The sequence below is a fragment of the Actinia tenebrosa genome, unplaced genomic scaffold (assembly GCF_029948245.1).
Source record: "Actinia tenebrosa isolate PJP-AT-01 unplaced genomic scaffold, QUT_ActTen_1.0 PGA_scaffold5__44_contigs__length_20552954, whole genome shotgun sequence".
Lineage (NCBI taxonomy): Eukaryota > Metazoa > Cnidaria > Anthozoa > Actiniaria > Actiniidae > Actinia > Actinia tenebrosa.
This window is the reverse complement of record NW_028292582.1, coordinates 14,164,714-14,177,617: the sequence shown is the minus strand read 5'-3', so window position 1 is coordinate 14,177,617 and position 12,904 is coordinate 14,164,714. Positions and strand designations below refer to the sequence as shown.

The 12,904-nt window shown below is 35.1% G+C and overlaps 1 protein-coding gene across 1 annotated transcript; it reads right to left on the bottom strand.

Annotated features, from left to right (window-relative positions):
• Positions 1-436: 436 nt before the first annotated feature.
• Positions 437-12,904, bottom strand: LOC116297081 (KH homology domain-containing protein 4). The gene is made up of 21 exons (XM_031705230.2): positions 12,752-12,904; positions 11,544-11,706; positions 10,407-10,498; positions 10,276-10,309; positions 10,025-10,107; positions 9,831-9,883; positions 9,109-9,296; positions 8,817-8,903; positions 8,584-8,625; positions 8,432-8,514; positions 8,001-8,061; positions 7,020-7,089; positions 6,381-6,403; positions 6,101-6,208; positions 5,549-5,615; positions 4,499-4,665; positions 4,357-4,400; positions 3,619-3,679; positions 3,427-3,477; positions 2,758-3,031; positions 437-1,708 (listed from the first exon to the last, which is right to left on the bottom strand). The coding sequence occupies exons 1-21, from the start codon at positions 12,787-12,789 to the stop codon at positions 1,461-1,463; spliced, it is 2,037 nt and encodes a 678-aa protein (XP_031561090.2). The 5' UTR covers positions 12,790-12,904; the 3' UTR covers positions 437-1,460.

Here is a 12,904-nt window from a genome sequence, read left to right as displayed (position 1 = left end):
TAACAAATTCATTAATTTTAATACACCTATCTTTGGCTTATGGTGCAATAGACCAGTTTCGAATTCCAAATTACTGCTGTGTTCCTTGATTACAGACTCATTTGCACAGGGTTAGCCTTGTATCAGTGTCTAAATATTCACAAATACCAACAGAAAAGTAAAGAATGCACAACTTCAACAATACGAACATTTTGAAACTCGACGGACCTTGACTGTAACATGAATATTCTGCACAAACTCGAGGCTAGCACTGTGCAAATGAGTCTGTAATCAAGAAACACAGCAGTAATTTGGAATTCAAAAAGGGTCTATTGGCTTTCACTATCGAATCACTCACTTTTAAGAGTCGGGTCCAATGTACATAAATTTTAAATGGTGCATGACACTTTGTTTAAGATAAAAAAATTATTCTAAAGACATAAAAAACATGAAATAGTTCATAATTATGGTATATTTTATTACAGTAATAGTTATGTACAGTAGTATGGTTTTTTTTCAATATATGCTGCAACTTTTGTATTTAAAATTACCAAAAGTAAAATTTGAAGCCAATTGAAAAAAAAAAAAAAGTTTTCGAATTTCAAAATTAAAATGTTATTTACCCCACCCCCTTTGTGGTCGGTATTTTACAATTTGAAATGTAACAAAGCTTACAAAAAGCCCACTACTTGCCAATGTAATAACATTCTATTATTCCATATGTACATTCATCATCATCATCATCATCATCATCACCACCACTACCATCATCATCATCAACACCATTACAACTAAGAGGGTTAAAATAATGGCTAGTAAGACACCAGTCATGATGTCAAACTGGACAAATGAGGTTTAGCTTGGTCAGCTGTTGTTTTTCTGGGGTTTTTTGTTGTTGTTGTTGTTGTTGTTTTGTTGTTTTGTTTTTGTTGTTTTTTTTTTGTTTTTTGTTTTTGTTTTTTTGCCAGTCAAAATGATGGGCAAGGCAAAGATTTGACTGGAAAACACTCAGTTTTGTCTGGAAATTGTCCAAAGACCAGCCATTATTTTGCCCTGACTAGAAAAGCAATGGTGCAGAGGCTCTGGCACCATCATCGATGGACCTACCAAAACCATGTGATATTATGGATAGGATTTAACCAATGGATGTCATATACAAGTATGAACAGAGCTATGATATGTATGTACATGTATCATCCACCACTTTCATACCACTGTAATTATCTTATACATCCATATGGTGCAATGGTTGTATGGTATGAACTGATGGTCAGAGGCAACACTTTGTTGTCACTGTTGGTAAGTGTTTTAGAGTTTAAAGCAGAAAGCACAGAACATCAAGAACATGAGAAACAAACTAGATATACGAACAAAGACAAAAATGAAGATATGCGGCACTACTTCACCAGGACAGTTACAACACACACCACAATTGGAAACTCACACTGATTACAAACACAAACATAGAATATGAAATGTGACTAATTTCGAACTGCCCAGAATGGAAGATTTTGTTTTTTAGTCCTTGAAGTAGACCTAGTTTCATCTTGTTTACTATTAATTACTGGCTTCTGTTGTTTTTCTTCTTCTTCTTCTTCCGATGAATCTCCTTCATAAGCTACTAAAGAACCTATTGCCGAAAAGGAAGATACTTCCTTTGGCACTTCTTTTTTTGCTTTCTTGGGCTCAGGGTTATCTGCTGAGGAAGACAATCCATGTTTCTTGGTACCTAACATTATGTACCACACAGAGGAGAAAGAAAATAGAGCAAGCAAAGATAATAATGAATGAAAGGCAATTATAATTATATCACCAGTGAGATCGGGTCCACAGACAGCAGCAGAGCAAGTGACATGAAAAAGAACAGATAACAGTCATTAGCAAAAACTGTTGTACATTTTGATATTTGTGTGTGCAGTAATAGTAAAGAATACGACCCCCAAATCAGTGTCAGTAGGTCATAAGCCAACGTCATACAGATGACCTACCAACAACCAACATGCTACCAACATTCTTACAAAAACCTACTACAGTGCAACTACAATAACTGGGGCCACTTACACAGTTAGCCAATCAAAATGTAGAATGAAAACAATGTATTCCAACTTTGGATAGTTGAGTCAATCAGTAACCTAGATTGCAGGAGAATGATAATTTGACCCTGATGTTACATGCACTGTAACTTACTGTCTATTATTTGATTGGTTTTCGCAGTCTAGGTGGCACCAGTTATAGTAGTTGCACTGTAATACCCTACCAACACTGATTTCTATATTGTTTACTATTACTATAAGCTACAATAAACTTGGAGCACATTCATTTTATACAGGGTTGCTATACACCTAAGTCCAAAATGGCGCACGGCCGAGTGTGTTACATGAAAACCAGGCATCCAGGGCCAAATGCAAAGAAATAACATAGTGTCAATGCAAAGTATACACTTGTTCACTTGTTCTGTCTTTCTTTTCTTCTTACTTTTACGAACGCGACAATTTTGCAGCATCAAATTATAAGAAAATACTGTAAATTTGTAAGTTTGGCCCTGGATGCCTCGTTTTCAACCAGTCCTACGCCATTTTGGATTTAAGTGTATGGTAAGATACAAAAAAGTATGTTTCTATAATAAACATAACAAAGATTATAATAATTTTTAATTATAACTTTATTAATTATAATTATTATAATAATTGTTTATAAAAAATACACTGTACAATGTACATATATTGCACAACTAAACTGGACCAATTTGCACTTTTCTATTCAGGTTTTATTACTTACCTGGTATGCTGGACTTTTGAGCACTTTGCTGTTTTCCAATAATTACTTTAGGGGGGAGGGGTGGTGTGAATGGCTTGGCCAATCCCAGTGGTTTTTTAAAGTCTTTTAGTATCTTAGGTTGTTGTAGCTTCTGTGATATGGGTGCTCCAGGGTGTGGTAGTGGTGGTGGCATTGAAGCAATATCATCTTTCTTTGGAAATTGTTGAGGAAGATCAGGATGTGGAAATTTCTGGTCTTTGTTGATACCTAAATAAAATGCTTCTCTGCTAGACTCCTATAACAAATGCATTGTCAGCAGACCAAAAGAAAAATACAAGCACATGTCAACAAATGAATAAAACAGTAACTATAGGAAGACCTGGAAACAAGAATGGTTAGTAACACCAATGTCTTTGACCAAGTAACTCTGTGGAGATACAAATCCCAATCAGCAGAACAAAAGAACCTTACAGTGTTTGAAAATATACATGTAAGTCTAGGAAGATCTGTTGTATATCTAATACTGTAGATCTAGTGTTCCATTTGAAGCAATTTCAAATATTTTAATAGCTCAAAAGAGCAGCTGTGAATTATTGTCTCTACCAATGCAACAAAAAGCTTCAAATATGCACAAAGAATATGTCTTATTTTATTGGTGGTTATATTAATAGCGTAGAAATAAAGAAGCACCTTCATAGATGTCCTGGGCTGGGATAACTGCTGAGACTCACTGTGAGGTACCTAGATGAAAAGTGTTTGAAGAACAAGAGGACAACAGGAGGAGAAAATAGAAAAATAACAGCAAGTAAGTACAGGTCTCCGTCATACAGTATGATTATTAACAATATACTGTATTCATCAACTGTATTGAACATTACATACTTCTTTGAACCGACGCTTGCGAGGCTCTGGCTGTGGATTAACTGGAGGTGCCACTTGGTCTCTATTTGAAGATAAATTAAATCAGAAAAGATATACAAAACTATACAGTTTTGTAGATACTAGGGTAATTTTCATTGTGGCCATCATAGGTCAAATTAGAATTTACTCTGCGGAGTGAGGAAAACCAGAGTACCTGGAGAAAATCCCTCGAGGGACAAGACAGAACCTGGCCACACACAACACTACTCCCATACACCACTGAGTCTGAGAATAAAACTAGTTCGATTGGTGAGAGACAAGTGCTCTCATCGATGCACCACCCATACTTCCCTAATAAAATCAACTATAATTATGAATTAGAAAATTGAAGATATTATTTTTTCCACGGTCAAGTATTCTAAAAAGCGTGCGTTCTGAATGGCTGTGTGTGCATGCACTATTTCTTATCTCTGCCTGCAGTCTGGTATCCCCACGTAAGCCTTACACCATCAAAGCTTGTGCACAGATTGTTAAACAACAAAACAATAATTGCAAGACAAGTGGAAAACTAAATAGGAACAAGACAAATTTTATTTATTGGCTTAAAGTTGGACAGGATAGGGAATGACTGTGCTCTCTGTTAAAAACGAATCTTGGCCAAACTGCCTTGGTTTATACTGTATGCTCAATACCTTAGGCACAGTTTTTCCCTATCTGGACCTCCTGGCCAGTAAATATGTAGCATATATGTAAAGTTACCTCACGTTAAAATTAGTAATACTTGGTTCTTTTTCTGTAGGTGGCTGTAAAATTTAGATATAACACAAATAAGGATATTGTTTGTCTTGACATTTTCTATGCATAAAAGCAATGAATATTATTAATGTATAGAGTCACTAACCAGTGGACAAGGTTGATTCTCTGGAGGTGCTGATTGCTGAGGACTATTATAGGCTGCAGAAGGCAAATCAGGTCTTGGAGGATAAAGAACATTTGAAGGAGGATATGGTGACGGCCCAACATTCTGTGGTGGTGCAGTAGGCATTGGCGGCTCTGGGTAGGGAGGAGCTGTCAAGAAATAGCAATTAAGTGAGCTATGCAAGATTGTGAATATGTGTATAGATCATATAGCTCTAGATAGATAGATAGATAGATACAGTAGATTCGTTTACTGAGAACTTACATTGCATAAATTACAAATATATGATTAAGTAAAAAAACTCTCATATACAAAAAATTAAAGACATAAAAGAAAGCCACTTATGCAATCATGAAGAGATAAAAAACGAGCGCACGTGCTATGTTGAGTTATACAAGCACGCGGGAAATTGCGTGAGTCAGAGAGAAGTGCTAGGAGAAGCATGACTCTTTTATAAAATTACTAAGATACACACAATTGAAGAATCATTGACTGAAATGGCACAAGGGAATTGACATAATTATATTATAATTTTTAGAATGCCAAACGCGTATTGAAAACAGTGGATGATGCCACGGGTCGCCGGTCACAGCATGCATCTAATTAACGTACTTCCCATGTGCCATTTCAGTCTCAGCTTCTATGTTCTATGTTTCTGAACCCGACAACAATTCTTCAATTGAGTGTATGCTGTAACTGACGATTAACTCAAAAGAAATAATAAAAAAACATAAGAAACAAACAAAACATTGCTTGCATTGCTGACGTCATTTCCTCATGATCTATGTTGAGTTATATGAAACAGTAATTGACCGATCAGAGCACACATTATATCTTAGTTATTTTATAATGCATATAATACCATGGTTGCTAGAGACTGTCTTGCTCTAGTGCTTCTTGGTCATAGGTTTTATTTTTGTGAAAATAAAATTTATGTTTGGGAACAAAAAAAAAAACTGAAAAAGCCTATAACACCCAGTGTATGCACATTTAACTATTTCCATTAAGACTACGAGGCAGCAATTTTTGTACCTTGTTGATAAGGAGGAGCTCCATACCCTGGAGGAGGTATCATTGGTCGATGTGGTGGTATTGGTGGCTACAAAAGCAATTCAACAAAATCAGAAGGATGTCAGTATGCATATTTATTATATAATTACCAATGAAATATCTATTTTTCTCTATTTCAAAAAATTGATATCTTCACACGTGAAAATAACACCATTGCGATGCTTCAAAAATACAAGGAAAGAATTGCCTGAAAAAGCCAAAACATACTTCATTGATAATTATATAATAAACAGAATATTACATGGCCGCTAGGAGATAGGAATTTTATCTTCTCGTGTTGAAAATCTCTCACTCGTTCGCTACGCACAACTCGTGAGAGATCTTTTTAACACTCGAAGATTAATTTATCTCCACGTGCCCATGTAATATCCTCTATGTACTCAAAATTATTTTCACGGCCAAGGTTACAACAACAAAGATAAAGAAATTATTCCATTGCTATATATCTCCTACTTATGAGAAAGATGCAAGGCTGCCAACACAGGGAAAATAAATGCATAACCTCATACTTACCTGTGGAGGAACTGGAAGGGGATGGCCATAATGGGGTGCTGGTGGACCAACTGGTTGAGGAGGATAGCCAGGTTGAGGTGGGTGTATTCCAGGTGGATAAGAATATGGCTGCCGACAGAGATATAACATTACTATGATAGTTACCATTTTAAAGATATATACCTCTGATATAACTTGCAATGGAAATACTTTCTCTATTATTTCCACAGAGACAGGGGTGGATGTAACAATTTGTATACAAAGCTAAAAAGGTCTATTGCATTTAAATCTCAATCCTCACCATGTATCCAGGCTGTAGATACCCTGGAAAAATATAAAGGAAATCAAATTCAGAATAAGCTAGTCATACCTCAATTATAAGATTTATATGATTGATTTGCCCCCTAGACGACCCAAATGCCTTGTGATCCAAGATTGCCATCATATCAAATAGTTCCTTGTTGGTTGTTGTTACATTCATAATAATTTGTCTTATCAACCATAGATTTAATAAATATGTTCCGAGCTTTCGTCAAAGTAGTCCATTGGACCTTGTGTCTGGTCAAATCTTTGTCTTGCTGTTAATTTTGATCAGTAACATTGGCCAGAAATAAGGCCGCATGACTGAGCTAAAACTAATTTGGCTGGTCATCATGACGGGGGAGTGTCAGCTGTTATTTTTGCCATTAATTTTAGATTTTTCTTGATCAATTTCCACTTAGGTTATCAAATTACATGTCGTAATAAAGGAATGCCATTTGCTTAAATATATAGAGTATTGTTTGCAGTAAGCATATTACACACCTACTGTACTGGGTGCATAAAGTATTGTCTGCATAGGAAATATTGTAGGATGGCATAATAAATGGTGTGAATACTTAAACACAGCCAACTGATAAAGCCATCCATATTTGGAACACATTGTATTGTATTTATTTACCTGGGTGGGGTGGATAACCAGGGGGTATTCCTCTCTTCATTTGCTCAAAAGTTTGATATTCCTGGTTGACCTATAGTTTATAAGTAGACAAGTGAGCACTACTCTAATGACATATTTATAATCATGAATCTTGCATTCTAATTGGTTGGGAGCGCATGCTTTATGAGAGCACACAGCACGCACTTGCCCTTTGTATTTTATAAAAGAAATAAAAAACTTGCTTGCTGTGCTGTGTGGCTTTATAAAGCACTTGGGGATTGACAGAACACTCGAGAAGTGTCGAGAAGCACTGCACTACACGTTGTGCTTCTCCTAACACTTCTCTCGTGCTCTGCCAATCACCATGAAGCATACAGGTAGCATACACACGCATTTTCTATTTCTTCATTAGATTAAGTAAGTTGAATTGGTTGGAAGAATTATCATTGATAATCAATTTTGTCGTTCATTTTCAGTAATTACAATAAAAAAAGAACAAGAAAATTGTATGCAATAGCAAATCCTGATTATCTGAGGAAAAACAATTAGCCAATCAGATTGCAAATTTGTTCTTGAAAAATGAGTTAAATACTTAACTCTTGGCGAGGAAATAGCTGATTCTCCTCAAGATGGCCAATACAAAACTCAAGCGCCCTGACCTACTATGAGGTTGATTGGATTGATTCTTTTTGATAAAAAAATCATGTTTTGCACAACTAGTCACTATACCTGGCAGGAGGAGAATTGATTTAACCTAATACACCATATGGTTTGTGATGTTTAGAAACTGACGTTTCGGACGTTAGTCCTTCGTCGGAATAAATTTACTCATTTACTCCGACGAAGGACTAACATCCGAAACGTCAGTATACAAACCATACGGTGTATTAAGTTAAATCAATTCTCCTACTGTTCGATTCCAAACACCGACGCGGTTAACTAGTTTATCTAGTCTCTACTATACCTGGCAGTGTGTACTTATCTGTAATTACATGTACTTACAGTTTGTATAAGATTTTCCACTAGCTTTCTTGCTGCTGAAAGGCCATCTTGTTTTGTATGACTAATGACAATAATATAATAACAGTCAAAAAGTATATACCAGTAAATTATTCAAGGATATGTATAGATGCCAGTTGAACCCTACCTATTTCCAAAGCAACATTAAATTTGATAAAGGTACTTTTAGGAATACAATTTAATAAGAATACTAGTTGTAAAAGACAACGTTTCGCTGTCATCTCAACAACATCATCAGGTCTAATGAAAACTGTTAACTGTACTATATGTAAATATAGCTAAAGTAAGTGTGAAAGTTTAATGAATAACAATGAAATAGATTATATCAAGTGGAAAAATGACAATAAAAGCGCATAACAATGAGAATCAAGTGAGAAAACGACAAAAGTCAAAAACAGAAAAAAGACATTTACCTTAAATAAATGTGAAGGGCCTCAAATGCTTCTCTTCCTGATGTGGGTTCTAAGAAACCTGATCCTTTGCCTCTTAGAAAAACCTGACCATAAATTTGAAAATGTTAACTAAAGCAATAACACATGGTAGCAAACATAGATTGAAACATTACCTTTGCTCCTGTTTCTGTACAGATATGTTGAAAAAAAGATCCCTATGAATAAGCAAGACAACAAGATAAGAAAAAAATAAAAGCAAATTTGTATCTAAAGTAAATTAGAGCCGACGATCTTTAAGCAAATGTTCTTATGTTGCATGTGCTGGCAATTGATCATGTTATTATGTCTGCATCATACAACACCTTAATTCATACATGTAGTTTAGTGTAAATAAAATGATACATACCCCCGGCCCTAATAACTTTTCTTTGACATTAAATTCTGGTGATGCCTGTTCAAGGCCAACAAATACTTTATCTTGAATGTAATGCATCTGAAACACAGTTCAATTGAAAAGGAAAGATAAGGTAAAAATAAAGGAAAAAAAAAAAAAGATAACATAAAATAAAGAATGCAAAGAATTCATGTAAGACCCTAAAGAGGATCATTTTACAAGATATTATTATTATTATTGTTATTATTATTATTATTAACTAATGTAATCATTATACTTTACAATGTATACCATTTCTACTCACCCCAGTAGGGAGTGTTTGGTTTTGTACTTGAGTAATTTGTGCAGTATTATTAGAATTAAAACTATTGTTTGCTGTAGAAATGGTAGGCTGGTAGGGTGACCATCGTGTATGGCTTGAAGTCTGCTCCGATGGTGGTTTGCCATAAATATCTTTCCTTTCCATTATCTCATGAATTCTTTTTAAAGCCACTAAATGATCAAAACAAAGCAGGAAGCATGAGAAATGAAAAATAAGCATACATTAATATGAAAAAGGAACAAATGGCAGGGTTCGAAATTAGCGATCGTCCAGTTGTCAGGGACAACTTAAATTTGCAAATGATGACTAGATTTTGGAATGTGGTTGTCCTTCTGACGACCTACGTTTTTGCCAAGGTGTTTTCTTTCATAAAAAAATAAAAGAGTCCGTAAAGTCTGAATGCAATTCTAAATTATATTTCTTCTGCTCAAAACCTAGAGAGTTCATTTTTCAACTGATAAACTTTCAAAAATTTAAGATAACGTATTCGTTGGAAGCCATTGAATATCGCTAGCAAATTTGATTGCATCTTCTGCATTGTAGCTAATGGCTGATCATTGTCATTCAGGCTCTACAAAATGGCGTCCAAGTGGGACTCATAAGTTTTGCTCTGGATGCCTAAGAATTAGAACATGGTTATCTAAGGGACCACTTAGTTCAACAGTTAATTTCGGACCCTGAATGGATGAATAGGAAAAACTCACATTCAATCTTGTTTTGTGTTGTTGCTTGTATATAAAGATACAAGGGCCTTTCTCTGTGAAATAAATGAGAGAAAGAACAATTAGAATTTTTACAAGACATGTATTATTTGAAAAATGTTATTGTTTAAACATCTAATTTTATAGTTACATTTCATATTGACATGCAATATTATATAATATAATACAGCACATACCCATCTTTGTCTATATTTTTCTTTTCTTCTGCATCCATGTATCGCCCTTTAGTAGATACAGCTGCACCACTATATCTATTTATCTAGAAATAGTATTATAGAGCAAAAAAATAAAATTTGTGAATAATACACAGTACATTAATTGTATTGTATTTATGTTATGGTACTACATCCTGTCTCCCCAATTATCAAAGCAATTGTGCCGAGCTATAGCATTAGAGACTTTAGTAAACTTTATTTTTAATTCTTACCTCATCTTGGGTAGTACCTTTACACAAAATAACTCTAAAAAGAACCAAAAGTAAAATAAATGATGGAAGTTTTTGGTTAGTTGTTTTATCTGTATGAGAAGTTTTACAACTACGTTGACATTATTACGAACCTTGCTGGTGAATCATTGACTTCTACTTCAGCATAAAGGAGATCTTGCTCTTTGTCAGCCTTTTGAGAAGACTGAACTGCTGTTTGTGACATCTAAAGAAACCCATAAAATACAGTGATAGTTTTATCAGTACGCCTGAATCTATGTGAAGGCTCCATGTTTTCAATCACATAACGAGCAACACAAACAGAAGACAAAGTCTAACTAGAAGATTTCATAACTTGACACTGTCAATAGAGCTTTCGTTATGTGTTTATATATTTCCTGTATTTTATCAATTCCAACCTTGACTTGGTTCAATTGTTTCGTGTTTACTCAAGCGAATCAGGGAAAGGTCTATTGATGAGCTGTTACTAGCCGTATAATGTACAGTTTCATAAGTAAAACATTGGATATCATGTGTTATAAAAATGTTGCTAGGTTCTCTTCCACTGTTGGCCATCCACAGAGACCAAAGTGGCTTTTTACAAAGCATTAATCTATCCTTTCTTATTGCTCAGAGATGGTATTAACAAACCATTCTAATTATCGAAGAAAAAGAAAGGATTCAAGCAGATGAACTCAATATGTTTTAATCATATTGGCATTGGCATCACAAGTATAACAACACTATTCAAAACATTAGTTTGTGGCTATTTGTATAGGAAATCGCACAATCTCGAGTACAATTTGGAAATTAATAGACACGAGTAATGTTTTGAAAGTTCTTGTAATTGCAGGAGCCTTTAGGCGAGTGCAATTAAAGAACTTTCAAAACATAACGAGTGTCTATTAATTCCAAATTGTACGAGAAGATTGTGCGATTTTTTGTTTATAGTTCACTCAACAAAATTTCAGTAAAAAATGCGAAGCGACGCCGTTCATGTTTGTCTATTTAGCGGCCGATTTTCAGTCCATCGCGCAACTGAAATGCATAAGAAAGATTAGTTCTTACGGCTTTAAAATTTTATTTATGTTTTTTAAGTACGAAATAATAGAAAATAATTGTTTTGACATTGTTTTGGCTGTGTTGCCATAGCGACTTAATTTGGTACTCCTACAGAGTACGATTAACGCTATAATTGTACTCCTATCGACCAATCAGAGTTGAGTAATTTTGTTGAGTGTACTATGAAACTCAGAAAAAAGGTTACTTACGACTGGTAAAGGTGCTCCAACATTACTAGCAAGCTTTCCTTTAGCAGCCAGCATTGCTGTAAGCTTGGCGGCTCTCTCTCTTGCAGCTTCTGTGGCTGACTTGTTTTTTCCATTACTTTCGGTAGCTACCTCTGTAGCAGGTATGTCCCACTTACTCTGCCTCCTGTATTAAACATAATATGGAATCTTAATGAAACGATTCACTTTGTATAAATTTGCAACACAGACCACTTCAGATGGCTGTATTATGGGGCCTTTTGATATAAAACTAAGTTAATCTAACCTTTAATTGCATAAGGCCAAAAAGGAACCTTTATGAAATCAGGGCTTAAAACGACGGCCAGTAGTTTCAGCTTGGTCTACCTTGTTACTGGTTCAACTTACTGGTCAAATTGACCAGCAAGGCAAAGATTATTTTGACTGGACAAGTACCAATATTCTAGCCAGACTTTCTCCAATACCAGGCATGAATACAGATGTAATATTGCTAGGTTCTCTTCCACTTACAGCCATTAATATAGACCAAAGTGGCTTTTTACAGAGCCTTTATCTATCCTTTCTTGTTATTGAGAGATGGTATTAATGAACCATTCCAAATGCCAATCAAAGAAAGGATATTACTTATTATTTTCATTTTTGGCGCTATATAAACAATAGTCCCTTTTACAGATCCCTGCACCATCTTGAAAGGTAGCCATGCCTTTGCATCGAAGCAAGACAAATGGTGAGCTTGCAATGATAGAGAACATTTTAAGATGGCACAGGGATATGTGAAGGGGACTATTTGAACATTAATTTTTTGGTTTGAGTGATCGTAGAAGGCTTCGCCTGCTTATCTTGGCGCCATTTTTAGCATCTTTCACAAAAATGTTAAAACTTCAAGTGTTTACAGCAAAAAAAGCATAATATCATAAATAGCATAAATATGAATTAATAATACATTGAAAAACCTTTTTTAACTTTCTAAAGCTTAAATTTGAGGGAAGAAGAGAAATTTTAATCTTAGAGTTTACCACGTTCAAGAATAACCGCGTGAGTGAGACAACATTTTTGGTAAAAAAAAACAAGAAAAATATTTCCGTTATGATAGTTGTTTTGGCCTAAAGTGGGTACCAAGTGATAAACTCTCTAACTGGATACTTTCTTGGTGTTTTAATGAGGGAGAAATAGCTCAGAAAGTTCAATTTTCGTATTATTTTATCTCATACCTTGGCATCTCGATTCTTCTTCGTACCTCTTCGTACATCAATGAAACCCGCGGTGTATGCTGGAACTAGTATCCAGGCCTCGCATCGAGCCTGTAGTGGCGCGAAAAACGATTACCAAAAGCATGGACAGGAAATCAAACCTCCCTTCGGCGA

Excerpts from the sequence above, each read along its gene's own strand:
- LOC116297081 (XM_031705230.2), bottom strand. The coding sequence starts at position 12,789 with ATGTACGAAGAGGTACGAAGAAGAATCGAGATGCCAAG. Across the intron at positions 9,297-9,830 it reads AACACAAAACAAGATTGAAT|TGGCTTTAAAAAGAATTCAT; the intron begins GTGAGTTTTTCC and ends TTGATCATTTAG. Across the intron at positions 4,401-4,498 it reads AGAATCAACCTTGTCCACTG|CCACCTACAGAAAAAGAACC; the intron begins GTTAGTGACTCT and ends TAAATTTTACAG.